The sequence below is a fragment of the Xylaria bambusicola genome (assembly GCF_022495145.1).
Source record: "Xylaria bambusicola strain CBS 139988 unplaced genomic scaffold F5B22scaffold_75, whole genome shotgun sequence".
Lineage (NCBI taxonomy): Eukaryota > Fungi > Ascomycota > Sordariomycetes > Xylariales > Xylariaceae > Xylaria > Xylaria bambusicola.
This window is the reverse complement of record NW_025953628.1, coordinates 90503-116928: the sequence shown is the minus strand read 5'-3', so window position 1 is coordinate 116928 and position 26426 is coordinate 90503. Positions and strand designations below refer to the sequence as shown.

Genomic DNA, 26426 nt, shown 5'->3' with positions numbered 1-26426 from the left:
ATGCAGCACGCGTACTCGGAATCTCCTCTCCGCACCCCGAAAACGAAATATGAGCTATGCGACCCGAGCATGCTCTCAACTACCAGCCGCCGCGGCTTTTCGACGGCTAGCTGCCTGTGGTAGAAGCGTCCCTAATTCATATACCGTCCATCATCACCAGTTCCCGGCCATCCATAACCCGGACGCATGGCGGTTATGCGCTTCCCACCCCGGCTCTCGGAGCTTCACGTCTTCACTTCGTCGGACGAAGGACCTTATCCACGATGAGACCGCGCTTGAAACCAACAAGAGAGACCAACAAATGCACGAGAAAGAGGTCGAGGCAGGCATACAAGAAGCTACGAAGCAGCAAATCAAGCGGCCATGGCAGAGAGAGGGTGCAGACAAGCCACCCGTCGATCAAGAGCATCGTAACCTGAACAAGACGATGACCAAAGGTAATCTTCGATCTAGGTACTGACAATTTGAGGTCACTAACAAGGCTAATATTTTACTTTCTCTGTAGGAAAGCTCTTAACTACCCCGACCAGACTTCTGAAATTAATTCTGCCGCTTCCTGTCGACGCCACACACGATGAGAATGGCAACAGGGGCGAGTTCCGTTCCCTCGCGCAGAACGAAGACATCCAACCCCTGGCACTCCTCGTGCACCCCCACCAACCGCTCTCCTATCTAGAGCGCCTAATCCAGGCCGAGCTTCCCACCGTTCACGACAAGGAGGGCCACGAGAAATTGCCTAGTGTACACTTCCTCGCCGAAGGTTCGGAGCGCGACGAGGAGGGACAGAGAAAAGACAAGGGCAACTCTAACGTCGCGTCGTACTCAGGACTTGGGCACGAGGGCGAGAACACTCCCTCTAAGCACAAAGACTGGGTTCGCTGGTCAGGTAGCACCGAGATTGGGGACTTCATTCGCGACGCCGCGCGCGGGCGCGAGTTCTTGATACATGTCGACGGGCTCAACACCGAAATGCGCGTCGATGTGCCGAGCTTTAACGACCGCACGCACTACATGCGACTACGACTTCGGCGAATGTCAAGCAAAGTCGAGCAATTGTCTAAAATCAAGCAAGAATGCGACTTGTTGGCGCACCGTGGTGCCCATCGGTTAGCGCAGGCGGGTTTCGCTGCGTTATCCGGCTGGTGGGCTACCGTGTACTACGTCACTTTCCACACGGACGCAGGCTGGGATCTCGTAGAGCCAGTGACCTACCTCGCAGGTCTGACTACGATCATGGGCGGTTACCTGTGGTTTCTGTTCATCAGCCGCGACCTGAGCTACCAGGCAGCGCTAAAGATCACCGTCTCGAGACGTCAGAACATCCTGTACCAGGCACGCGGGTTCGAGCCGCAGAAGTGGGAGGCCCTCGTGCACGACGCCAACGCGTTGCGCAGGGAGATCTGGATTGTGGCGGAAGAATACGACGTAGACTGGGACGAGACGAAGGATCTCGGCGGCACCGAGGTTAAGGAAGTCTTAGAGAAGGAGAATGATAAGAGGAAGAGGCGCGAGTCTGTTAAGTCCAAGGACGAACCGGCTGCAGAGGCTGATTCGCAGACGCAGCGGAAGAGCGAGGCGAAGAATAAGCCGGAAGGCAAGAAAGATTAGATCGCAGATACCTACCAAGACCAGATGACTATAAGCCAGGAGTTCTGGAGTCGGATTCATGAGTCTCGAGCGCGGCATCCCTAGACAGATAGATGTATGATATCACGACATTCATAATGAATAAGAAAGCTTAGCCTTGAATAATACATATACTGCGGTTTTTCCGACGGGTTTTATTTTATTTACCTTTTGATTCTCATTAAGTACCTAGTTGATCATATCCCATCCTTGTATCTGCCCAGAGTTACAACAAGAGGTATATGGTTAGTCTATTTTTCATTATTTATTGCAGCATCTCCCGCAGCCCCTTGATCTGCCTCAGCACGCGCTCCTTGCTCGTGCCGCCGCGGGCAGCTCTGTAATCGAAGCACTCAGCGACATCCCTGGATCTCTGATTATATGATTTGGTAACTCGTAAGAGCTCATCTTGTATTTAGTCCATTGCTAGCTTGTATGAGAGATAAGATCTTCAGATCAACAATCTCAGTATCATGCTCTGCTGTCAGTCGCCAGTCAAAGCCTTGACTGACGCCCAGGAGATATGTTGAAGATACCCTAGCACGCCGCCGATGATCGGCACGTTCAACACTGAAACTCCCCTGTCCGTCACACGAGAGCTGGGCCTAAGGCGGTTAGCGGCCGTTTTCAATGTATACTTCTATGACATAATGCGATATTGGCCGATTTGTCCATCAGCTCGTGATTCGAACAGGATGAATTGCTGAATGGTCTAGGTAGCTGTAGATATCATAACTACTGTATGTTAAAGACATACTGGCAAGCCAGTTTCAGCGACATATAGATGATCATTAACGGTAACGCGCGGTCTACTGTATGATTTGTACTGTGCCGCAAATATGCGTTTGAGAATCCCGGAAGCAGATACCTACCCCAAGAATGGTCCCACCGAGCAAACCTTCAAGACGCCATCTCTAACCTGGAGCAAATGACGTTGGACATTTCCCCAATAGTCCTCTCATAGTGTAATCCGTCCTACCTATCCACTTGCCAGCTTTACAAATCCTTTCCGCCATACAGGCCAGCCGGATCTTGGACAGGCGCTATTAGTTGAACTACATGATAATTGGTCTACTGCTACATCGTAGGTGGTACTATCAGTGTGTTCTCCTAGGAGTCTAAGTGCTAGGTTATCATCGTCGTCGATGAAGCTTTCCCTTAATCTACTATTGTGCCACCTTGAAAATCACAACACTTCTTTCTCATTTTTTACAAAGGGAAATGTATTATGTGTCCATGAAAACAGCAACACTATCATAATCTCGTTACAATCGTTGAAAAAATTCTGCCAGAAAAAGTACCCTTCCAGAACTTTGCAGTCGCTATCCTAACTTCATGGCCCCCTCATCCGTCGTCCACTTGCCCGATGGGCAGACCTATACAGTCCAGCCCGTCTTTGGAGGGCTGTTCTTCAAGAGTAATGAGCTCAACGTTCACCCAACGCCATTCCCTGCAGGTTGGACAATAGCATTGCACACTGAAGATACCATGGACCATGATTCACAGGTCCGTGTTGCTGAGGATGGTGACGGGGGCTTTACTTCTCCCCAAAGCCACTCGCACCGTTTCCGCCAGCCTACTTTGCAAAATGACACCATTTTCATATCATCTATCTCTAACCCTTCCAGCCGCGAGTATAAACCCCACGCAAGCCCGACCCGGCAGGTCGCATTGATGCTGTGGATATCTCTATACTGGTATTTTCAGCAGCCAGAGCCCTCGCCCTATATTGATAGTGAGCAAACCAAGGCAGCTCCTCTTGAAGCTAAGCCGAAGGGTGATTGGCGTATCAGGATTAAGCGCGAGGGTATATTTCACGGCAAAAACATGATTCCAAAGCTGGAGAGAATGGGCCTCATAACGAGCTCCGATACTTCTGTGGGCTGTGGACTTGACGACCAGGAACAGGGATGGGACCAGATGTTTGTCACTCGGCGTATGTTCTGGCAGGTTCATAGCGGAATCTTCCTTTTCACATTGCAGCCTCTGAAAACACAGTACCAATCTTATCCCACATCGCCAGCTGCGAGTAGGCCGACCTCACCCGTGCCACATGAAGGCTCCCAGAGACCGACCTCTCCCACTCCCCTGGGATGTCTACCCAGTATTCTGACAGCAGACATGCCTGGCGGTCCGGTACCGACCACAATGGCATCCGCACCAGCTTTTCCTGTTGGCCCCTATTACTCTTCTTCCCACCTGCCAACATACTATCCACCACCACCTCTTCAATACGTCATTACGAATAACATACGACACCCACGTAGACAGAAGCCGTCCCGCATGGGAGAAACGTTCTACGCACGTTTTATTCCCAGCGTCGGAAAATATATGTCTTTCAGGGTAGCATCACTTTCAACAGGTCCCGTCCCCCATGTAGGACCGGTCGGCCAGGGCGAGATGGATAAGGAAAGCGCGCACCTCTGCACTTTATCAGATCGCTCACTACTACATCGCTGGCTGTCAAAACCACGCGTATCTGCATTTTGGGGTGGATATCACGATAATTTTCTTCCAGATGCGCTAAAGTCCAAGCATTCGTTCCCAGCTATCGGACTGTGGGATGGGGTCCCTTTCGGCTATTTCGAGCTCTACTGGGTCAAGGAGGACCAGCTAGGTCGGTTCATGGGCAACGATGCCGATGGGTTTGACCGGGGAATGCATGTCCTGGTTGGCGAGGAGTGGGCGAGAGGGAAAGTCTCTTCGTGGCTCTCGAGTCTCATCCATTGGTGCTTGCAGGCAGATAACCGCACGATGAATGTCTACTTAGAACCGAGAGTAGACAATACGAGGTCCGTGTCCTCCTCCATCTACTCTGTGTCAAATACTCTATGACTAACCGAATTCTAGATTCATCGACCATCTTCAGAACGCGGGCTTCGCGAAGGAGAAGCAAGTCGCGTTGCCACATAAGCAAGCATGGCTCTGTCGATTGAGGAGAGATTCTTGGGAAGGGCCGGCCTTGTGAAGGAGAAGAAATTCATGGTTTACGTGCTTAATAGGTATAATATTATATAAGCGAAATGAGAAAGTTTCTTTGAAAATGATGGACAATTGGTCTTCTTAAAGGCCGAATGTCGCGAGACCCGTCTACTGCGTGACATGACTTACATAACATTACAACGACACAATGCGGAGGTATCTACCCCAGACGCAAGAGTTCGGCCGAATTGGACCAAGGGAGGCGGATGAGTAATAGCTCGGGACGCGAAGACTGGTTCCCTTTGAACCAACTACCGGTATGTAGATACTTAAGTACTTAACCCGAGGATTCTAATGCGTCACGTGTTACTCGCGGAATGTATACTGAATACTACTAAGATAACTAAACTTATACTTACTACTACTTATGTATAAGCACGCAAGTCAGAGGCGGGGCAGTCCCACATCCCGCTCGGGACCGATAGATCGATGATCGACCCAGCTGTCATCGACTTTCAACATGGGACTTTAGTAAACAGGTTCGGGCCAAGACTTCAACTGCTATTACCTACTTACATGTAATTGTCAGGCCAATGGGCATTTTCCCATTCTAGAATGCGCTAGCTAAAGTCGCCTATCACCTATCTCTCACGTAAAACTTTAAGTGAGATACGATTCATCTTGTTGCTATATCTATCTCATCCGCGCCAGGAGAGACAGCACCAATTCAAACTGTAACATCATCATCCCTCCTCCAAACAACCTAGTACTTTCTCAACTCCTCCTCAAGCAAGTCCACAATATCAACTCCTAGTATCAGAACATCATAAAAGACAATGACATCTCAGCCACGCAAGATCCTCGTAGTAGGAGCCACAGGCCAACAAGGCAGCGCTGTGCTCTCAGAGCTCTCACACATCGCCACTACATCAAAATCTCTACAAAATGTCAAGATCCTCGCCTTAACGCGCAAAGCTTCATCGAAAGGCGCACAATCTCTCGTTTCCAATTATGGCAAGAGTCTAAATCTCGAAGTCGTAGAAGGCAACACAAAGGACCCGGAGCCCATCTTCGCGGCTCACAAAGACATCGATGCCGTGTTCTCATACACGACAATGCCGGTTACCGAGGAGGAGGAGCAGGCCAAGCCGCTAATCACAGCATCAGCGAAGCACGGTGTGAAACACTTCGTGTATAGCAGTGTCGAGCGCGGCGGCGACGAGCGCAGCTGGGAGAATCCTACCGATGTGCCGCATTTCATAACGAAGCATAATGGTGAGTTCTTGCGCTCCTTGAATTCTCAAATCTCTCACTTAGATACGACTACGGTCGATGCCATTGGAGCGAGATGAAACATTTAAAGACTCCTATGAAAAATCTCACTATGTGTGAACAAAATGCTGACAGAAATCGATAATAGTTGAGCTTCATCTACGCAAAACATGCACAGAGAACCCCTCCATGAAATACACCATTCTCCGCCCCGTAGCATTCATGGATAATATGAATCCTACATCAGGCTTCGGGCCCGTCATGGCAGCTATGTGGCGCACTCTACCGCTGGACACCAAGCTGCAAATGGTCAGCGTGCGCGACATCGGCGTCTTCGCCGTGGACGCACTGCTTCGCCCGGAGAAGTACACGAACCGCGCCCTTGGCCTCGCGGGCGACGAACTGACGCTGCTCGACGCGCGGTCCATCTATCGCAAGGTCTCGGGTACCCAGCTGCCGCAGGCCTGGACGATCGTAGGATACGGCATGCGCTGGGCTATCAAGGAGCTTGGGCGGATGTTCAATTTCTTCGACAAGGAGGGGTACGGGGTTGATATTCAGAAGCTTAGAGCCGAGGAGCCGCGGTTACAGGATTTCGAGACCTGGTTGAAAGAGGATAGTACGTTTGACTGTGGGAAGGGGAGAAAGTAGGCGCGTGTGACTCGCACAGACTCTCAACCCCGCTCCCCTATTGTTCATCTTGGAGACCAGCGTTGAGGGATGTATTATATGTATTCATATACCAGTAGGCCACAAATACCGGATAGGTTATCAATCCCCAACGTTCCCGTCGCTGTGTCTTGTCCTAAAATATTTGTCTCTCGCTTATTCGAGGTAGTATACTCGAGATTTGCTCGGTTGTGTGCATTAGTGGTGTGGCCAACTACTCGTCACGTGACGCAGATGAGTTCTTGAATTGACGACGATGAATCAATGCTTATCCGGAACAAGCTTTGACTTGTGAAGCAGTTACTTATTCAGGTTACTTCTTTTAAGTTACGAAAGTATGCATTGTCACATTACACAATTTCGCGTGCTTCACCGAATCTAGGTTGAACGAAGTCGCACGAATGCCCGGGGCCTTGCGGTTCAACTCGCCCTTGTGTGACGAGTTGCCGTGTGTATTAGTAGTATTCCAAATGATGGCGCTTATATAGAGCAACTTTATCATCCTCGAACTTGAATGCAGAATGGATGAGGAGTTTGTAGAGTATCGCAGGTGTAAGGTATCACGATATCTCCCTTCGGTTTCGGACGCCCGTGACTGAGTAAGATATCTATAACCACTTGAGGATAAGAATGGGAAAGATATGCGGTCAGGTGTTGTATTCAGGCGTGATATGTATAGTTCCTTGTAACTGGAGTAGTAGAGGCAGAGGTTAATTCCCCGTGTTTGTACGATTGTTAGTATCAGCCATATATGCCTTCAATAGGCCCAGCTTTCTCTTAAACCTTTCTCGTAAACCCCATCTTATATCTACTACAATGATGTGAATTGGAGTTTGCGCAATCGACGTTATCTGCCGTTTCAGTTATTTGCTATTCAATACGCGAACTTGGGACGCGACGACAAGGCCCAAGTATACGGTTCAATTCATTAACGTACCTCCTCAATAGGTATTGTGAATGGACATGTCAATGGACTAGTGGCCCAGTAACATACATTGAGAGTGCGAATCGCGTCACCATTGAGAGACCTACCGCGTAACTAACGCGTGAGTACTTGTTGCCCACTGACCACTGACCACCGACCACTCGTGGTGGTGGGCACCTCGTTATCTCCCACCCTCCACTCGAGAATGTATATATATCTCTTCCTCCTCCTACCTAACTTTCCTACTTATTCTTCCTTCTGTCATCAACTTTATCTCACTCAATATTCGCTCACCACCAAGTCTTCAGCCTCCACGACCTGATCCCACCTCACGATCTACTCTATCAACGGCTCCGTCGTAATCTGCTATTCTCACATTCTACTGCGCTCGACATTTGCTGTCGCGACGAATTTGCATGCCTCTTGCGCTCTAGTTGCTCATAAATTCATCATCTTCCGCCGCGTTCTGCTGCACACAACCAAAACCCCCCAAGAGCAATTTGCAAAGTGCCGAATCGTATCACCAATATTCAGAAAATGGATGCTCACGGCGCGGAAGCCTTCACTGCAATGGCCAATATGCTGATCCAACTGGCTGAACATGACCCTCGCTGGCGTGTTATAGAGCTTTTCACAATCGTGACAGCGCTCCAAGAAGGACTGCCAGCAACTCTACCACAAAATGCGATGGAGTTAGGCGATTTTCGATTCTGGCTCAACCTCCAGAAACGGGCGGCTGAGCACCTTGAAATCGAGGTGATCCAGCCTCGCAAACGAGGCCCTCGGAGGCTTGGAGTGATTCACCGAGACAACTCTCCGGTGAAATCCGCTTAGAAAGCGGTTTCGTCCGGTAGAGTCGCCAATGAGCGATCGCAGCAACAGAAAATAGCTGTAAAGCCTGCAGACCACGACGATGACACCAATGGTAATGTGTCTGACGCTATCTCGGACACATCGTTCACACCACCAAAGAACCTTGGAAAACACGTCCAGTTCGACAAACACGGCCGACGGCACATAGTCCTACCGCCTCAGCCAGCTGCTCGCACGCCCTACGTGAAACGAGTCACCCAGAATGCGGCAAGGGGGCAACAGCAACTCGAGCCGAAGCCTGCCAAGCTCACTTTTGAGCGAAAAAGAGACTTCCACAAGCCATCGGTGGAATATAGCGGTATCTCACTTGCTGTGAAGGCAGCTCGCGCCGACAAGCCCAAGGAGACCGAAAAGCACAAGAAGAAGAAGAGTCACTCCACTGGAAAGCAAGTCCAACAGAAATGTCTCCTCGGCTTGTTGCATCAACATTCACCAACAGATTCCAGACATCATAAATCTTCTAACCACGCGTCGTCAGGCGACCAGGCAACGGCTGCGACAGGAGAGGCAGCACAGGCAACACAATCAAGCGGCGACAAGAAGCCTGTCACTCTCTGGTACTCGCGTTTCATGAAGGCCCTCTTCGAGCAGGAGGAAGACCTTCTATTCTCTGGTCGTTGGCCCATAAGCACTTTCTGAGTGGCCTGGCTGCTCGCTATGGGCTCGGTGACTCTCTACTCATCAAAACCACTTGTACAACGGAAGGATACAGCCCAATACCACCAGCACGAGAGGTAGCACGCCGTCAGACCCAGCAGCTGCGCTGCTTTGCTGATCCTAATCTGTATCCTTGATTTCGGATCTGTCACATCATTTCCCTGCCATTTACTGCAGAGGTGTATAGCATATTAGCGATGACTGGCGTACAGCCTATACTATTTTTTTCGTTTCCCTTTTTTGTATTTTCATTTGTCTCAATAATTGGGTCTGCATAAAGCACTTGGGAGGAGAAGAGATTTCGGGTCTTTTGGGCGGGGCGTTTCCGGGCATACACTGGATACATATGGGTTGGTTTTGTACACGAATGAAAGCGAAGGAGTTGAGAATTGGAGTTTGGGGTTGATTTCTCAGGAAGGTGGGCAATGTGCCACTGCTACAGGACTTTGCCATAAAAGGCAATATAATAGTAATGCCAATGCTAATTGAAATGTTCATTTTCGTGATCCGTGACCCGTGTCCCAAGTGCTCGGTCTGAATGCTAAGTTGAACGGCCTGGAGAGATTCGTAAGCTGCTGGAGTGTGCTCAATTGATATAGATAGGATCTGGACACGCCTAGGATTATACAGAGCTATGAAAATGCATGGTGTCAAGAAGCTGGATTGGAACGACATAAGGGATGCTTATAGCTTGGCCACAAGACGCAGTTTCTCCGAGTGTGTGAATGACGTAGCTCCGTTGCTTATGTTTGATTAAAGGTTTGTATTGCTGGGGTATTTGTTTGACTTGCTATCAAACAAAGAGATTGTTGCCTTGACTAGGGAAGCTGATTGCTCTCATTAAGGTGCCCAAACGTCACTTTGTCTTTTGAATACGAAAACTCCTGAGGTATTCTTTGTTTTCTGCAGACAAAGTCAAAAACTACGAGTTTGAATCTGTCGTATGCCCTGCAAATGAGAACGAGATTGGCTTGTGAACTGAGACTGTGAACTGGGTAGTGAAGATCTGAGTAAGAAATGATGAGAACATACGCTTCTAACTCTCGTGTCTATCACTGTTAACTTCTGCGGTTGGGAGGAAGAGAGGTGGTTCACCCCTTTTTGCCCGCCAGTTGTTGGTTGATTGGCGAAGTTCCCAACACCCATTAATTATCCACCCCCATGAGGACCGAACGAAATCTTCCGTTACCTCCCAACTCGACACATCCCAGGAACTACCCCATATAATGAACCCGGACTCTCTGCATTCCTCGAAGCCTCCCATAGTACAACAAAGACTGTCCTCGTCCAAGTCCTCTACGCCATGACGAAGCAAGTTGTCACGCATTTGGGGTAATGGAAGAAGATCAAACCAGGGGTGATGCGACGTCTGGCGTTGTAGTTCGGTTGGCTGCAGCCCAGAAGGAAGCTCGTTGACTTTAGAGTCTACACCAGGTGGCAATGGTCTTACCACATAGAAATGGGAAATGCCCGCACCTCCAAGCTGGCTGGCTGTGATGCCAAGGACTGCAGCATTTGCTAGTAATGCGTGAACAAAGTTGAACTGGACTAGACTATGTAGCAGGGCTGGCCTGGGCGCTCGCGCCAGCCAATTCGTGTACATGAAATCCTTGAACGCGCGAATGTACGGCTCATTTTCCCAGAAACGGGGATCATGGGTTTCTATCGCATGCCAGAGTTTCCTAAAATCCACCTGTGGTATCCGCGTGGTCTGGTCACGCCTTAGGAGTAGGGGGAGATCAGCTTGGATGACATCTGCATGAATGGAGTCGCCAGGGGTAGCTTTGGCCGCAACTTGTCGCCGACGGGTCCCTGAGCGGTGTTAGACACAAGTCGCCAATCGAAGGTAGATCACATACGTCGAGCTCTTTGATTGATCCGATTCTGCAACTTTCTCCGTTCCCTGGTGTCACTTATGCCCTGCAAAACGTCCTCGCGAGACCACGGTATCAGCGCCGGATGGATATCGAAGGGGAGCTTTGAAGACTGCGCCATGGCTGGTGGAACGAAAGCGTGGTACGAGAATGGTTGTTCTGCCGCTGTCCCGGACACTGTCGTGACGAACTTTACGAAGTAGGAGGCGCTGCGGAGCCAGCCAACCATGCATATGGATGACAGATGCAGTTTATCTATTGCGTCCTGACGCAACGTCGGGGAATACTTATTTGGCAGACCGCTCACAAGAACGGATATAGACGCGACATCATGGGCCTCCTCACCTGAGCATGGATACACGAGGTTTCAGCGTAATTACCAGGTATGGTCCGCTACCTCATGATATCAAATGAGTAATCGATGGCTATAAGGCTTTCTGTACGAATAGATCCGCCCAGTATGCAACTGTCATCAACCTGCATTAGCAAGTCCACGGTAAGATGGTGAAACTCCGCATGGGTGGTAAGAAGATATGTCCGCTAACCCCGCTAGTCTAGTCTGTCGACCCTTGTCCAAAGTCCGCCAAGCATAGACACCTAGTATTGAACATCACTTTTGCCCAAATGCGTGCTGCGAGTATCAACAGAGCAATATGAGGTAGTTCGGATGATGGTGAGCGGAGTGGCGAATCATATGGTGAACAGGTATTCGTAAGATGTTGGCTGAGCGCAGCGAAGTACCCATAGGCCGTTGATAGGAAGATGTTGACCAGGTCTGCGTATGGTCATCAATATGCTTCGAAAATATAAAGAAGCTGAGGTCCTCGCCTTTCGTCACTCTATGCAGTCTCTTGAACACCAAGTGCATTGCTATACCACAAGATTACTGTTAATTAGAGTTTTCCCACGATTTTCGCTTTTTTTTAGTATCCATCATGTCTATTCTACAGGTCCCCCCTGAGCCACCGACCGAGCTCGGTCGATATCGTATCCTCTGCCCATCTGCGGGCGTTCGAGTGTCACCTCTCTGCCTCGGTGCCATGTCAATCGGGAGTGCCTGGTCTGAGTTCATGGGGAGCATGAATAAAGAACAGTCCTTCGAGCTACTTGATGCGTTCTTCGAAAAGGGGGGTAACTTCATTGATACGGCAAACATCTATCAAGATGAAGAATCTGAGCGCTGGCTCGGAGAGTGGATGGTGTCTCGTAAGAACCGAGACAGAATCGTCATGGCTACCAAGTACACCAGCGACTACCAGTCACACAAGTATGGCAAAGGGAAGGTAGTCAACGCCAGTGGCAGCCACAAGAAGAACTTGCATGTGTCCCTGCGGCACTCGCTTGAAAAGCTACAGACTGACTACATCGACATCTTGTATGTACACTGGTGGGACTGGACAACATCAATCGAAGAGATCATGGACGCCCTCCACATTATGGTACAGCAAGGCAAGGTCTTGTACCTCGGCATTTCTGATAGCCCCGCGTGGGTTGTCAGTGCCGCCAACACTTACGCTCGGGCGCACGGCAAAACTCCTTTCTCCATCTACCAAGGCCGTTGGAACGCCATCGTTCGCGATCTCGAGCGTGAGATCATTCCCATGGCGAGGCACTTCGGCATGGCTCTGGCGCCTTGGGACACCCTCGGCCAAGGCAAGTTCAAGACCCCGAAGGAGGTCGAAGAGAGAAAGAAGAGTGGCGAAACGCTCCGCTCTCTTTATAGGCCAGACCAAACTGAAGACGAGATCAAAATCAGCGAGGCCCTCGCCAAGGTCGCTGCGGAACACGGTATCGAATCCATCACGGCAATTGCTCTGGCATATATCTTCTACAAATACCCATATGTGTATCCGATAGTGGGGGGACGTAAAATCAGTCATCTCGAGGATAACATCCAGTCACTCAGCATTAAGTTGACTGAGAAGCAGGTCGAGTACCTGGAGTCTGTCACCTCTTTTGACCCCGGGTTCCCGCAGACTATGATCGGCCCGGAAGTAGGAGAGACGGGCAAGCTCATGCCGCACTTCACTGGAGCTGGCCACGTTGCCATTGTTCGAAATGCCCAATCTCTTCATCGTGCTTAGAGGACACAGTTATGTATAGCTTGCAGGCATACCGTGGAATTTTGGGATGGAGACAGTGGTCCATGTAGGATAACCTAGGAGATATATCGCGACGAACGTTTCGCGCGATGACTATTCGCCGTTATCCCTAGATGTATTGATATAGATCAGGAGCTAGGACAATAAGATATATATTTTCAGAGTCTGCCTTCAATATACGATAAACTACTTAGCAACATGTGAATAGCGGTGTCCGAAGGACCAGCCTCTCTTCGAGCAGCATGCATATGTAGTTAGAGCCGGTGGCCGTGTTCCTGGCTTGACGAGGTTTCTTTATTCGTAGCTATTCGTGTTGTGTTAAGTCCTACACTGATGTGCTGTGGTGGCTTCACCCCATAACTCTAGAGATCATATCAATGTCTGGGATCAGGGCTTCAAGATAAAATCATTCTCAAACCAAAAAATATTCTATAGCGGCTCATTACTAATTGGAAAAGAAGCAGATGCCGAGAAAGCGCCACAATAGAAAAACTCGATTAAGAATGAGAGGTAGCGATACCCGATGGCTTCCCCAAGAATATGCAATATCAGACCAGAGATGAAGAGGCTGTAGACGATCCTGCCATATCCTGCGCTTCAAATCCCGACGATGTGGGGTGGATCGAGATCCTGTCTCGGCGTCCAAGCGAAAAAGCAGATAGATAACTAGTCACTGCTTGAGAGACAACTTATTAACGATAGTTTCGTGCAGTGTGTCGATAGCGTCCAGGAATTCGATACCGTACTTCTGGCAGACTAATTGCACATTGGCTCTCTTCGAATATCCTTTTGGAGCAACGGCGATGACTTTGCCTGGCACTCTCGCAGACAGACCGAATTCAAGTAGGCTTATCGGCGCTACTGTAGCCGGGTGGAAATACACCACCACAAGGTCCGCCTTCTCTTGTTTATCAAGCTCCCATAGGACCTGCTCGCGGTATGGACCAAATGTGATGTCCTCGCGCCATGTGCTGTCCCAGTCAGGGCGGTTGGGGTTGAAGAGAGTTATAGGGTACGCGGCGAGTAGGGCAGATAGGCTCTCGCGCCAGTCAACATTGCCGAGTGCGGTGGTTGTGCCAGCAAGGAACACGGATTTGATTCCCGCGATAGGCTCCTCTGAGGGGGCGCGAATGATTTGGCTCTTCTGGCTGAGAGTCATTCTCTCCTGAGTGTAGTGACAGGAAGTGCGAACCAAATTTTATGAGTTGGAGTGGCCCTGGACCCCGCCACACGTTTGCTGTTTAAGCCTAACTCCTAGCTGATATTCAGTGCAGGCAAGCAGGGCCCCCCTGTAGCAGCTAACAACCAACAACCACAAGCCAATCCCAGGACAAAGGAGACGCTCATATCGTCGTAACCTAAATTGTGCTAAAGATTATCCCGTACACACTCTTCGTAACTCCAATTGTGTGATTCTTATTGCACAGGGAGGTCAGTTCTCTTTATGACAACGCCGGCCGGGTTCTCGGGAGACTCCACTGCCCGCGTCCTCGCCTCCGCCGCGAAGTCTCGAGGGGGCAAAAGCAGAAGCCGAAGGATGCATGGCTGGACACCCAAACGATGCGGCTGCTGATGCTGCTGCCACCGTTGATGATGTCGTTCAGACCATGGCGGATGGAAATGTAGAGGCTGTCGCCTAGTGTAGTAGACCCTTGCACATTAGGAGTTGAATAATCCAGCGACGTGGATGAATATATATGTACATATAGATATGTCAGAAGTCAGAAGTAGAGGTAATAGGCTTTGAGAAAAAAACCTCACCATACAAGTCCGGGAGTTCGACGAAGTGCCATAATTCCCACTTGTCTATCGCTCGCCAATGAATAATTGGATAAAAAAACTATCGACCCCAATCTGAATCTACCCTTCTCATCCAAGATGGTGTTGCTGCCCTTGCCAATGCGTCACTCGTAAAGATAGTCCTTTTTACTTCAATTTGAACGTGACTTTCTCGCCGTAGATATTCCGTCTCTCCAGGTCTTCCATGGCTTCTCCTTCCATCTTCCCATGGACATAAGTTTCTCCGATCAATCTCATGCACCCACCTTCCTGACGGAGAATAACAGGCACGCTACAACCCATCAAGATACATACGTAATCACCTTGCATCATATCCGGCGGCCCGAGACCGGAACAGCTCTGTCCTCCCATCTGTATGATGGCCACTGGCCGTGGTTGCTTCAGTAAAAGTTTGCCCGCCCTCATGCATGGCCTCCTCGTTGGGAGTCTGTGTCGTGATCATGCTATGAGACTCGTTCTCCGTAGAGGCCGCGAAGAAGCGTCTATTCCACGTCACAGAACGGACACGGATGAGATATTTGCGTATAAGCTCAGATTTGCCTTTCAACAATTCACCGATGTTGAGATTACCATTGTTGAAAGTGTCTGCAATCTCGAGGCACCTCATACATGCTCGTTGGTACCAAGTTGGAGGTATCTGCCCGTCTTGGTCCCTATCAGCCACGAGCGTTCGCCAGATTGCGTCTGGAACGCTGGTGGTGTTTTCATTAATGCCACGCCACCCTCCCATTGTCAACGAGTCTCGGTGGATAACGCCTCCGGCGATTCTGGATGATACTTTCCCAATCCTGGCTAGCTTGAAGCCATCCACGAGAAGAAATTTCAAGTCTTCTAGCGGTTCGTTTGAGAGCTGAGCATTATACTTGGCTTCGGCGCATGCTTTGTAGTTTGGTCGATCAACAGCACCGACCAGATTTTCTCCATTCTTTCTACCACTGTAAATTTCTTCGGGAATGCCAAATTCTGACCGAGACAGCAAAGGGATCCAAGAAGGTAGGTCGATTGCTTCATTCTCCGTTGCAACCGACCTCCTAGGCGGCATTGCCCAGGGGCGACATAAAACATCCAAAGATTTTGAAGACATAATGCAAAATTTGACAAAGTCTTTATATACCCTAAGCGGCGGTTTTGCGTAGTCAACAACGAGTGGGACAACCTCATGCTGTTTGTTAGCGTATATTTCTCGAGCTTGAGGAGTGTCAGAGGCGATAGACACCAGAATGTAAATGAGGTCCTTTCGGTCGGTGGTGTCGAATGTTTTAAGTGACGTAACCAATGATTCGAGCTTTTTGATCGGGCTCGTAATTTCACCCTGTGCCGTCCGAAGAAACAACTTGCTTGTGGCTTCAAGGAGGATACAAGCCCCAAATGAGTGGATGTCGCCAAGAGTGTTTGGGCCGTCTCTCCATTTTGAATAATTGAATAACTTCTTAATGGTTTCCTGGTTCGAAACGAGCAGAGAAACAGCGTCGGCAAAGTCACGCTACTGCACTACTTTGCCGCCGCAGTGAATGGTAGCCTGGCGTGCTAAAGAAATCTCTTACACAACCCAACGTCGTGAAAACCACCGATCTCTCATAAGCTCCGCGAGACCATACCATTTCTCAGCCTGGCTGGGGTCTTGAGCATACCTGTCTAGGACCGCAAAACCCATAATAGCTGGAATAAATTCCATTGCGGCTGTGCTTCGATTTTCCTTATCACTCTCGCCTAGCCAAATGCATACGTTCTCGGCCTTTCGGTAAATATTGACTAGTTGTTCAAGCTGCTTTGTCTTTTCTGTTACATCAGCCTGGTTGATGCACATAACATCGACCCAGATAGATATAGCATGGTCCGATCTTCGAAGTCGAAGCAATGCCCGGAAAAGGTTGTTGCGAATCGGGATGCGCACGGCATACCGCGCTGTCAAACCCCAGCTGTCTTTCTCTGTGTTCCTTGCTGCGTTATCTTTGACGAGATATAACCTCCCATTGCAGAGGTCCGAGCCCCAGTTGTAGGAAAGAGCAGCGTATTTTGGTGCTTCACCAAATGTAGATGTTTCGAGGGTACACAAGAGAGGATAATGGTCGGCTGGGGCGGGCCACACGACCAACAGCCTGATCTGTCCTTCTTCAAGAGGCTTGTAGAAGCCGGATGGTGTAGAGCTAGAGAAATGATCCCTGACCTCCTGGACCACGGGGTCTTCTCTCTCGACTGATGCCGCCGCTTTATCTCGAGTAGCAAGCCACTTAGTCTCCAAGTCAAGCTCTCTTTCAAGAACTATTCGCTTGTCCGCCACATTGTCCACTTTCTCGTTTAGTCTTCGAATATTGCGTATCTTCTCCTCTATGGCTTCCACCTCGTCAAGGACTTTTCTAAGGGACTGAAGGTGCTTGTCCTCGCTTTCTTCTTCGGAGTCCGACTCCCAAATATCGCTGTAGCTGATCCATGCGCTTAGGTTTAGTCTTATCCTGACAGTTCTACTGCTGTTAATATACCCTTTGCGTAACTTTTCCAACGATTTTTCCCGGTTCTTTTGCCTTACCAAGTCCTCCACATCTAGTATATGGTCTTTGTACTTTTTTGCTTGCCATATTCGGTCAGTTTCGCCTTCTACGTCAAGTCCACCCTTGTCCTTCTCATTCGAAACATTTAATGACTTGATTTCCTCTTCGAGTTTTGTCAAACGCTCCTTGTTAGAGTCATGATCTTTTATGCACCTTTTTCTCGCTTCTTTGACCTTACTGGGCCGGTTTTCGTGTTTATCAGCTTTGCGTTTCATGCGCTGTTGCTTCTGACGTAGATCCTTGGCACGCTGATTTGCTTCCTTTTGCGCCTCTTTTTGTGTCTCCGGGTTCTCTCCGATGTTCGTATGCGGTGTGACCTCTGATGGGTTATCTGAGTTGGAGCTTGCGTCCGCATTGACCCTGTTGATTGTTTCTGCTACTGCTACTGGACCTATAGCTTTGGTATTCAAGTTTTCTGGCTTTTCTGTATTTTCAATGTTCTCATCTGCTGTGGATTCCATGCTTCCATCTTCGGCTGTGATATCCACAGTCTGTGTTTGCATTTTCCGTGTCAGAGGATGGTCAGACTCTGATGCTCCTTTGCTAGAATCAGAGCTGAAATTGAAACTCGGGTAATTGTCTGTGATATCGCTTTATTGGTGTAGATATCAAACGCGTGTTTATCAGTGGGTGAGCCGATGAGTTCCTCAAGCTGCTCCTCGCGCCTTCCTGCTCTCGTGATCTTAGTCTCAAGATCCAAAATCTCATAATCGCATATCATCAATCTCAGCTTTGAAATATCATAATCCCTTTGGAGCTTGATGAGTTTTTCCTTCTTCTTTTTCAAATTCCTGGAGGCTCGGACGTTTTGTGGATCCACGACTAATCTAGGAGCCAAGGCTTGGACCAGTGCCCGCTTCGTCTCATCAACTTGCTTTCCAACATCGTTGCACAGTTTTTGAGTTTCGTCATTCATGTCTTTCACCTTCATGTTGATGCTTATGAGGAATAGTTCCACTTCCTCCACTTCGGTACGAGGTAAGTATCTGTTTCGCATTTCATCCAGTTTTTCTTTTGAATCATCTTCCTCTGCCTTCAGTTGAGAAAGTTCTTTTTCAAGGCGTTCCTTCTGTCAAAGGAAGTGGGGACGCATACAAGGTAAGCAGAAGTGTGTAGTATTCAGGATGAAGAGAGAAGAACCAAAGGACCTAAAGTCCTGGGGGAATCTAGTGATACATATAGTCAGAGGCTTGAGTGTACCCTACTCCACCTATTCCAACACCTTCCGTTTCTTGGCCGATTCATCGCCTGGCTCTCGGAAAGTAAGGCGGTCTAATTTGGCTTGAGCTCTTGGGCCCAGTTTCGGCAATCCGATACTCTGGGGACTGATAGCTGTTACGGTATAGTACTATATAGTGAGTGCAGAGACGTCAAGCCCTCGACTTGATAACTCGTCGTTACCTTTTGGTAGCGTAATGGCATAGGTACTGCACTCCTTATGTTGTTCCGTGATAATAGCCATCATTATGTAGGTTCTCAGCGGAATAAAGAAATCGGTCGGTTGTTGGCGGTCGAAAAGTGATAACAGGTAGGAACTCGGACCAGAAGCGGATGAGCTTTTGTCTTATTCAGTTAGAGTCGATGATAACAGGAAATGGAGGGTGGTGCTTGGAAGTATGTTGCGGCTGAACTAATAGTTTCTAGATGGGTGTTGTCTCAATTGTCATTATGCGCGAAAGCAGGAGCTTAGGAGAGAAATTATAATCTATGTCAGCTCTATAATATTCCGCCCCAACCTTCCCTTTGGGTAAATGTATTGAGTGTTTCGTTTTGAAATAATAATCCCACCACGAGATTGCAACCATCACCGCAGGTGGTGCTCCCCCAAGCTCTCCAGACATAACAACTTTCTTTGAGTCACGACAAAACGGAAAAACACAAAAACAATAGAAAACGACAAAAACAACAAAACAACAAAACAAGCCGCGAGCGCGGCTACTGAAAACGATTGTTAGTAATCAATGAACAGCAAGGCAAGGGCGGACGCCTAAGCCGATAGAAGATACCGCGCTGGATACAGCGATAAAAGACAGAGGGATAAATGGCCCTCAGCTTGGCGGATCAAACCGTAGTGACCACGAACAATGGAATGTTGAGCCCACGGAAGGTATAATCTGGTAACTTAGTTACGATGGAAGGGATACAGAAAGGGAAGACCTAACGGAGAAAACCTTATGGGAATAACTTCATGTAACCAACCTAGCTAGAGCTCGCCACGTCCTAGTACCCCAAGGGAGGTCAGAGTTGCGGCGGATAGACTGCCCCTCACGACGTTAAAAACTACAACAACAACCAATCTCTGCCTATGGCGGACTCTTATCCGCCTTGCTTTCGTATCACAACATGACACCGATATCTTCTGTCGCATATGGGTTGAGTGTGTCACTGACTATTGTCGTCATTATCCTCATGGGCATCTTTGAAGACTGGTGGGGCATTGCCGTGATCGGCCTCCTTGTTTTAACGAGGCTTTGCAACACCATTGTCATCCGCAGGAGATCAAAACCTGGCTGGTCGGGTGCGCCTGAGCCCGGGAGGAACGGCGACTTGCTTGTCCTGCTCAGCCAAGACCGTTGGATACGGATCCAGGGCACCGTAGACGACCTGAAGCTTGTGACGTCGGGTCAGTGGCTCCGTGACGAGACTATAGCCGAGAGCTGGGCTACAGCCCTAGCCACAGTCATTGTGTACCTTGACGCCGCCCTGGTCACAAACCTGAAGCAGTCTGGCCAGATCCTATTATTGGTCCTTCTTATTGCCTCTGCCGGGCTGCTCGCAATCGTCAATGGTACCACTAAGGACCTACAAATGCATGGCAAGATTGTGAGCGTTTTGGGCAAACCGAAACCATATAATCGACGACAGGAGCTCGCAGACGAGCTCATTAAAGAGACAGGGCGGGACGACTGGGCTGTGCGGCTAGGGATGATAGTCAAAAACGGCTGCCAGTGCAATGATGCGATGAGAGTGACAATGTGACCCAATTCGGGAACCCATAGCGGAAATAATTAGCCATATGTTGATGTACGCAGTAATCAGGGAACTTTGAACTGAACTTGTCAACACGCCGTTATGCAGTGATGTGACAGGGATGTAAGTATGCCTGCATGGCTGGGTGTAGCATATGAAAGATCGAGACTGCGAGTGGTTTGGATAACAGTTGATGATGTTGAAAGTCAATGGTCGAGTTGGGAATTCAGATACCGGTAGCCCGGACCGGCACTTGTTATGACCTGAACATTGAAATTGACGGCCCCTGCTGCGGAGATCTCTAAGCCTAGGTTCCCAAATTTCCATGTGACTATTACAGCTGTTCGAGTATGGAGTCCGACATTCCACTTCATTCGAAAAGTTTTGATCAACATTTGGAGTAAGGCGTTTACCCTTGTTGCAATTACACGCAAGAACCCTGCAATGTATAGTCACGGGTACTTGTAAACAAGCTGTAAATAGAGTCAAGTACGTGATTGAGCGGTGTGCTGAATATATATGCGATCTCCAGACCCTTGTTGACCCGTTCATTGACTCCACCAACGTCTGACAAGGCGCTTATGCTCTCAAAGGAAGAGATGAATGCACATTTCCATGAGAAAAACATATTTTGCGGAGTAACACGGTGTGGGTGGCCCCTTGTACATGCTTGATCAGCTGGTGTACAGCTACATGTTAGGTGGCGTTTTATTATTACTAGACACTCTATTCATGATACTACTTCTCTATGATTTAAGCAGGCTGAAAATTCTTACCCTTCCCTAACTAGAAATGTATGCTACTGCAAAGGGGTCAAGATATGTCAGACGCAAGGGACACATTATCTTGTAGCTTATACTAACAAATTAAGGGCTGTGGGAGATAGGTATTTCGTCTAATATTGTATATTACTTCTATTACTTCCCAGGTCCTCCACTTGATGTACTGCTAGATAACAGTTTCAAGTCGAAAGAAAGCAAATAAGATTGTTCAGGAAACAATAGTAGCTCATGCTGCGTTCAGCCTGTAATATCAACCTGCGGGGTAAATACGTCACCGATCGCTGTCGAAAAGCAAGAGGGCCAAAAGTGCCTCATACAATGCAGGATTCTTGTTCGTCACAATGCAAATCAGCTACTCGGCAAGGCCGAAAACAATAGCTCAATTATCTGGGGCCGACAAAGGCATGATCAGTACACACAATGTAGGGTGGGTGGAAGTGACTCAGACACTTACAAGGGTCATATTTTCTCTCTCAATATTTGCCTTGGACTGTGCATCACCGGCTGGGGATAGTGAACCCTTATCGGTATGCTGCCTGTTAAGGCTTTCCACAGAACAGTAGACCATGCCACTTACTCTCTTATCAGTTTCAAGCTCATGTAGAAATCCCGTGGCTGATGCTGACTTCCCAATCTGGGCAACAATGAACACGACAGCTGCGCGACCGAGCGATTTGATCGCTTCGGATTCTTTGCAAGACTTGATTGCCTTCATGAGGGTGTCGCGGGGTTCTTTACGTGGCTACAACAAATAGGTCAGTATGTAAGTACAACGTTCGACCATAGGACTTACCTCTCCGTCAGTGATAATTATCACTATTACAGGCCTTTTCAGCTCGCCGCTTTGTGCCTGCGCAGTTAGAACCTCGACGATCTTTTTGTCCACGGCCGTCCCTAGCATAGACCCTTTCTTAAACTCTATCTTCTTAAATCTTTTCTCAATATCTTCTGCGGACAATCCGTCGTAATCGTTGTCACCATCCTTGATAGTGTTGAGAAATCGAATGCATATCCCCTTTGGGGTGAGTATGTTCGCAACCTTGGACAAACGCTTGAGTGTGTCTTGGAGCACCCCTTGTTTATTTCGCATAGAATAACTATTATCTTATACGATGTCAAAACTCGCTCAGAGAAGGTATTAATGTACGGGTACCAACCGCATAAGATCATGAAATCGAACATGTCAAGCTTGATAACTTTCTGAGCGAGTTCCCTGTCCACGGCGAAGTCGCCATCGATATCATTCGATAATAGCTCAGCAGCTTTCCTTGCACGATCTTCATGATCGAACTGAAATCCAGGCAGATTGTTGATTGTATAGTTCAAGACATAAGTATGGTATTCTTCGGGGGTTTCTGGTACCTATGGTGCACAAGACTTCCATCAGCAGAGAATTCTGGTTGTTTGCTGAGACTGCAAGACATACTTTCTGTTCCGAGATTGTAGTCTTATTGTTGACATTATTCGTGTTGTAATGATTCCCGCAGTTCTCAATCCCGGTTTGGTAGAACTTTACGTCTCCCTCGAATTTCGCTTCAGGAAATTGGTTTCCATTGCCCGAATTAATGTTCTGAGTACCAGATTGTGCATTATAATACAAGTTGGACTTGCCATTACTCTGGGCAACAATGCTGGGATCCTCGGTATCTGTGTTCCTTTTGCCTGTGACATGATCTCTGATAGGCAACTTCAACTGCTCCGGGTGGTGACGGCAAGAAGAATGCCCATTTTTAGCATAGTTACGACATGTGGTACCCAACTTGGTCGTTCCATTGCAGGTAGCGCTCCGAGGCATATCGTGATTCATCCTGGAGAAGTTTCAAGCAAGAGCCGAAGACAGGACAAGCATTTGAAAGTTGGTCGCGATATCTAGGGTACACACGGTTAGTCTACTATATACGGAAAAGGTGTGGGAGACTTCTGTAATAGATCTTACTCAATTTGCTGGCAGTTATATAGATATCCCGGTTATAGATTAGGGGATAACTCCATCACCACAAATAATTTAGTGCTTAATTACCTACTGATTGTATTCTGGCTAGTTCTGTACCAACCCGTGATTACTTTGATGGTAAGAACCTTACCTAGCCTTTTCCTTTTGATTGAAATGCTAGGTTATGATTGATATACGGTATAGTATATTGCCTTAGGGAACAGTCTAGGTACAGTAGTGTAGGAGGGTACCTCCGTTTATATAGATAGATGTGTGTGTGTCATTGTACCCAGCCACCGGCTTTTACATGCCTGAGACATAATTCTAACACTTTCCTCATTTGTCATCATCCAGTCATCGCTTCTCTGTACGCCTCCCTAGGTTGTTCCCACAAGACAGAATTGACAAATAATTACTCGGGTCGGGTGAACCAGAAGTTTGCACTAAGTGTCAGAAAGGCTGTTCACGGTATACAGTAAGACTCAAGTCAGAAGGTATTCAGACTTCTCTGGCTATATATAGTGTATATCTTTGTTTCTCCGTCCCGAGGCCCCTGATACTAAGCCACCAAAACAATGGTGAGCACTCGACAGAGTTCAGCTGCTTCTAAGAGCCTTAGAGCAGCAAGATTTTCAGTCAGAATATGAGCAGCCTAATGTTCTGTTAGTCATAATATTGAATCTCGGGTTATTATATCTTATTCTTACCTAGAAGGAGTACAGATAGAGTGTCGATAAATACATTATGAGTTATTGGTGTTGGAAAAGTACCTACCCTTGATATGATTCGCCTATATTTCATGCAATGAGCAGGATATGTGAAGGTGCCCAACCTGCTGACATGGCATTAGATCCTAGGACAAGTGACTAAAGCCTAAGCTATCAAAATCAATATATAGGCTACGTATTTCTTTCATACAGCAGAGGTAGAAAAGGTGTGTTTGAGTAGTGCGGCTGGACTCCTTTCAGTGCTTGTCTTTTCTCTCTTTTACACAAATTCCATCCTAACTCAGCATAAAACTACAACCCTATCTTGTGCAAAATGGGTACCAACATTATCCCCGGCTCAGTCTCTGATATACTTCAGACTGTCCAAGAGACTAGAAAGCACTATAGAAGGGTCGAGAGCGACCCGGATCTCGATGACGCTTTCCACAAGTCTGGTCAAGCACTGCGTTTTGTGGATGAGGCGTTGCAATACCTGAAGTCGGTGCCTAACAGAGATCTACTCTCTAGTGAGTCTAAGAACTCCCTGAAAGCCTGTGGAGAAAAAGCAAGGGTTTCTATGCGTGTCTTCCAGGCCGTCGCGGAGGGGAGCGCAACTTCGAGGTTCAGGAGCTATAAAGACGCGGTGAAAAACGAAAGAGAGAAGGTGGAATGCTTGTTAATCGAAATGATGACAAATCTATGTAAGATTTTCAGCAGCCTACGCGACTTAGCGAAGGAGAAGCCTTCCAAGAAGCTCATAGAATATCACGCCCAACAACTGAAGACTGAAATAAAGAAATTGGAGGAAGCAGGCTCTTCGATCCCAGAGGAACAACCAGGTTCCCATTTCATCGCGAGCGACGCGGCAAACCAATTCAACAACCTCGGAAGCGGCACTCAGAATAACAATCCTGGCAATGGCAACCAGTTTCCTGGAGCTATTTTCAATGGTTCATTGCATTTTGGCAAATGCTCACCTCAACATGAGGGCTGATTAAGCAGGCTGGTTACAATCTAGAATAGGGAGCACTATGGCAGATTTTGAAACCATCGGGTCAATGGAATACGATGAACTATGTACTTAGTTCTATACCCCGACGTTACATTGCACAATATTGCAGTGGCTGTGGAAATGTAAGCTACCTTGTGTAATAGTGCCATGCAATGTGCATGGGCTATTCAGCTACTGATAACTGGGAGGTATATGTGCTCCTTTTGTTGCAGGAATAACGCCAAAGCCATTCTATCATGATGACCTGACTAAGTGATTACCCTGTCCAATGATCTCCTGTAGATAACAAAGGTGGCGAGTGCACTCCAACCATAGCCTAGGGAAAAGGTACAGGGGAAAAAATGAACAGACAAAGAAAGAAAAACTAACTATCATGCACCCTTGGGGAGAACTACCAAGTCTGCCTTTGATACCACAAGCAACGCTTCAAGGCTAGTCTGACAGCCCAACCACCCTATTCTGTTGAATCATCTAACTGAGCGAGATCGTCCTCGCCCTTCAACTCGAAAAATAGCACTGGATGACACAGTGGTCATAGTTACAGGTAACCGTACACGTTACTTTCATGGAGAACACACCAATGCGCTCGCACAATAAGTAGTGGTGGCGTTAGATAAACATATCCAGCCTGCTGCGTAGCCATGCTAGCCATATCCTCAATTCGAAGAGTAGACCACACCTGCCCACTTGGGTCAACCTGAGTAGACTGGCAAAACTAGCTGAAATATACAGGCCCGTCAAACCTGCTGCCTGAGATCAAATTGCCGGTGCCTGTGTTATTCATCTGACTGCCAGAAACTGCGTTGAACTGTCGTGCATAGTTTCTCGTGACAAATTGGTGTGCGCTGTGGGGGCGTGGAATTCTGAGCTCGTTAGCCAACGTGTGCATCTTCTGGGTCATGCGAGAAACTGAGGATAAATCCTGGGCTTTTGCGAAACACGTGTTCCTCCTTGAGCGAATCGAACGGGGCCGGGAAGAGTTGTTGCTTGTACATACTGTGTTGACCGACCAATCTCCCTCCGCAGCCGAGCAAACGCATTCTGCTGACCCTCTCCATATATGAGCGGCATATGAACATTGAAAATGCCTAGTAGAGAGTATGCGGTATCCTCTTCACGCGTCGCATTGCGCCCTTCCGCCCACGACATTCGTTCATTGATGCTGAATTGCGATAAGGCCACAATACCGAGGAGAGCTTCATCAGGGATTTTGGTTACGCATCCAATCGCTCGGACTAATCTAGTCTTGCTTCCAAGATGTTTCCATTCTTGAGAGAAAAACTCCACAATCCTCGGTGCAAGCAGTTCCTGGAGTGTCCAGCTCCGAGTAAACCACCTGCTGTGATGGATGCATAGCTTGCGCCCTTGACTTGGGGGCGGTTTACCCCTGGAGGCTCCTTTAGCTGAAACGTCAGATAAATAAACGTAGCATTTCTCTGCGCCCTGATACCAGCAGAACATGGAATTGATAGCCTCCGAGAGCTCCGCGCTGCTAGATTTATCGATGCAGCAGCTGTCGACCCAGATAAATTGCAGGCCATCTTTTTTCGCTTGCTTTGCGCAGAAGCGGATCTTCTTATAGCCAGATTTGTTCTGTCCCGTGTCGTCTAGAATATCTCGAAAAGTAACCTCTTCGTCGTCCGCTTCCCACGTGTGGGATAAAATAGCATAGGGAGGGAGGGTCCTGTTGAAGAATTCCACAGGCCGGAGTTTGTCGGTGATATCGCAACGCAAAAGGCGCATCGCGAGGGTT

General features: G+C 48.3%; 11 protein-coding genes across 11 annotated transcripts; 6 read left to right on the top strand and 5 right to left on the bottom strand.

The window, feature by feature from the left end:
- Window positions 1-49: 49 nt before the first annotated feature.
- On the top strand, window positions 50-4594 carry F5B22DRAFT_639992 (siderophore biosynthesis protein; the record flags this gene model as incomplete). Its single annotated transcript, XM_047977796.1, has 4 exons — window positions 50-437; window positions 506-1473; window positions 3001-4418; window positions 4477-4594. The coding sequence occupies 4 exons, from the start codon at window positions 50-52 to the stop codon at window positions 4592-4594; spliced, it is 2892 nt and encodes a 963-aa protein (XP_047825568.1).
- A 338-nt stretch (window positions 4595-4932) lies between these two features.
- On the top strand, window positions 4933-6637 carry F5B22DRAFT_628193 (uncharacterized protein). Its single transcript, XM_047976401.1, has 3 exons — window positions 4933-5087; window positions 5138-5823; window positions 5969-6637. Exons 2-3 carry the CDS (start codon window positions 5385-5387, stop codon window positions 6469-6471), a joined length of 942 nt encoding a protein of 313 aa, XP_047825567.1. The 5' UTR covers window positions 4933-5087; window positions 5138-5384; the 3' UTR covers window positions 6472-6637.
- Window positions 6638-7951: 1314 nt separating this feature from the next.
- F5B22DRAFT_661639 (uncharacterized protein) lies at window positions 7952-9208 on the top strand (the record flags this gene model as incomplete). Its single annotated transcript, XM_047980373.1, has 2 exons — window positions 7952-8170; window positions 8249-9208. The coding sequence occupies 2 exons, from the start codon at window positions 7952-7954 to the stop codon at window positions 8924-8926; spliced, it is 897 nt and encodes a 298-aa protein (XP_047825566.1). The 3' UTR covers window positions 8927-9208.
- A 772-nt stretch (window positions 9209-9980) lies between these two features.
- Window positions 9981-10939, bottom strand: F5B22DRAFT_651833 (uncharacterized protein; the record flags this gene model as incomplete). Its single annotated transcript, XM_047979524.1, has 2 exons — window positions 9981-10756; window positions 10804-10939. The coding sequence occupies 2 exons, from the start codon at window positions 10937-10939 to the stop codon at window positions 9981-9983; spliced, it is 912 nt and encodes a 303-aa protein (XP_047825565.1).
- A 502-nt stretch (window positions 10940-11441) lies between these two features.
- On the top strand, window positions 11442-13246 carry F5B22DRAFT_528352 (aryl-alcohol dehydrogenase). Its single transcript, XM_047972708.1, has one exon. The coding sequence runs from the start codon at window positions 11754-11756 to the stop codon at window positions 12900-12902; it is 1149 nt and encodes a 382-aa protein (XP_047825564.1). The 5' UTR covers window positions 11442-11753; the 3' UTR covers window positions 12903-13246.
- On the bottom strand, window positions 13247-14142 carry F5B22DRAFT_528353 (uncharacterized protein). Its single transcript, XM_047972709.1, has one exon. It carries the CDS (start codon window positions 14077-14079, stop codon window positions 13591-13593), a length of 489 nt encoding a protein of 162 aa, XP_047825563.1. The 5' UTR covers window positions 14080-14142; the 3' UTR covers window positions 13247-13590.
- Window positions 14143-14846: 704 nt separating this feature from the next.
- On the bottom strand, window positions 14847-18734 carry F5B22DRAFT_639988 (heterokaryon incompatibility protein-domain-containing protein; the record flags this gene model as incomplete). Its single annotated transcript, XM_047977795.1, has 11 exons — window positions 14847-14991; window positions 15050-15412; window positions 15443-15655; window positions 15689-15954; window positions 15994-16161; window positions 16216-16239; window positions 16270-16416; window positions 16447-17836; window positions 17884-18338; window positions 18492-18601; window positions 18671-18734. 11 exons carry the CDS (start codon window positions 18732-18734, stop codon window positions 14847-14849), a joined length of 3345 nt encoding a protein of 1114 aa, XP_047825562.1.
- An 878-nt stretch (window positions 18735-19612) lies between these two features.
- On the top strand, window positions 19613-20332 carry F5B22DRAFT_661635 (uncharacterized protein; the record flags this gene model as incomplete). The annotated part of the gene is made up of 1 exon (XM_047980372.1): window positions 19613-20332. One exon carries the CDS (start codon window positions 19613-19615, stop codon window positions 20246-20248), a length of 636 nt encoding a protein of 211 aa, XP_047825561.1. The 3' UTR covers window positions 20249-20332.
- A 960-nt stretch (window positions 20333-21292) lies between these two features.
- Window positions 21293-22915, bottom strand: F5B22DRAFT_661633 (uncharacterized protein; the record flags this gene model as incomplete). Its single annotated transcript, XM_047980371.1, has 5 exons — window positions 22448-22915; window positions 22179-22383; window positions 21815-22125; window positions 21476-21763; window positions 21293-21349 (listed from the first exon to the last, which is right to left on the bottom strand). Exons 1-5 carry the CDS (start codon window positions 22826-22828, stop codon window positions 21293-21295), a joined length of 1242 nt encoding a protein of 413 aa, XP_047825560.1. The 5' UTR covers window positions 22829-22915.
- Window positions 22916-23907: 992 nt separating this feature from the next.
- Window positions 23908-24690, top strand: F5B22DRAFT_528325 (uncharacterized protein). Its single transcript, XM_047972707.1, has 2 exons — window positions 23908-24362; window positions 24474-24690. The coding sequence occupies exons 1-2, from the start codon at window positions 23996-23998 to the stop codon at window positions 24653-24655; spliced, it is 549 nt and encodes a 182-aa protein (XP_047825559.1). The 5' UTR covers window positions 23908-23995; the 3' UTR covers window positions 24656-24690.
- A 763-nt stretch (window positions 24691-25453) lies between these two features.
- Window positions 25454-26416, bottom strand: F5B22DRAFT_639987 (heterokaryon incompatibility protein-domain-containing protein; the record flags this gene model as incomplete). Its single annotated transcript, XM_047977794.1, has 2 exons — window positions 25454-25481; window positions 25671-26416. The coding sequence occupies 2 exons, from the start codon at window positions 26414-26416 to the stop codon at window positions 25454-25456; spliced, it is 774 nt and encodes a 257-aa protein (XP_047825558.1).
- Window positions 26417-26426: the final 10 nt, after the last annotated feature.

Excerpts from the sequence above, each read along its gene's own strand:
- F5B22DRAFT_528352 (XM_047972708.1), top strand. The coding sequence starts at position 11,754 with ATGTCTATTCTACAGGTCCCCCCTGAGCCACCGACCGAGCTCGGTCGA.
- F5B22DRAFT_528325 (XM_047972707.1), top strand. The coding sequence starts at position 23,996 with ATGGGTACCAACATTATCCCCGGCTCAGTCTCTGATATACTTCAGACT. Across the intron at positions 24,363-24,473 it reads CGAAATGATGACAAATCTAT|GCTCTTCGATCCCAGAGGAA; the intron begins GTAAGATTTTCA and ends TGGAGGAAGCAG.
- F5B22DRAFT_528353 (XM_047972709.1), bottom strand. The coding sequence starts at position 14,079 with ATGACTCTCAGCCAGAAGAGCCAAATCATTCGCGCCCCCTCAGAGGAG.
- F5B22DRAFT_628193 (XM_047976401.1), top strand. The coding sequence starts at position 5,385 with ATGACATCTCAGCCACGCAAGATCCTCGTAGTAGGAGCCACAGGCCAA. Across the intron at positions 5,824-5,968 it reads TTTCATAACGAAGCATAATG|TTGAGCTTCATCTACGCAAA; the intron begins GTGAGTTCTTGC and ends AATCGATAATAG.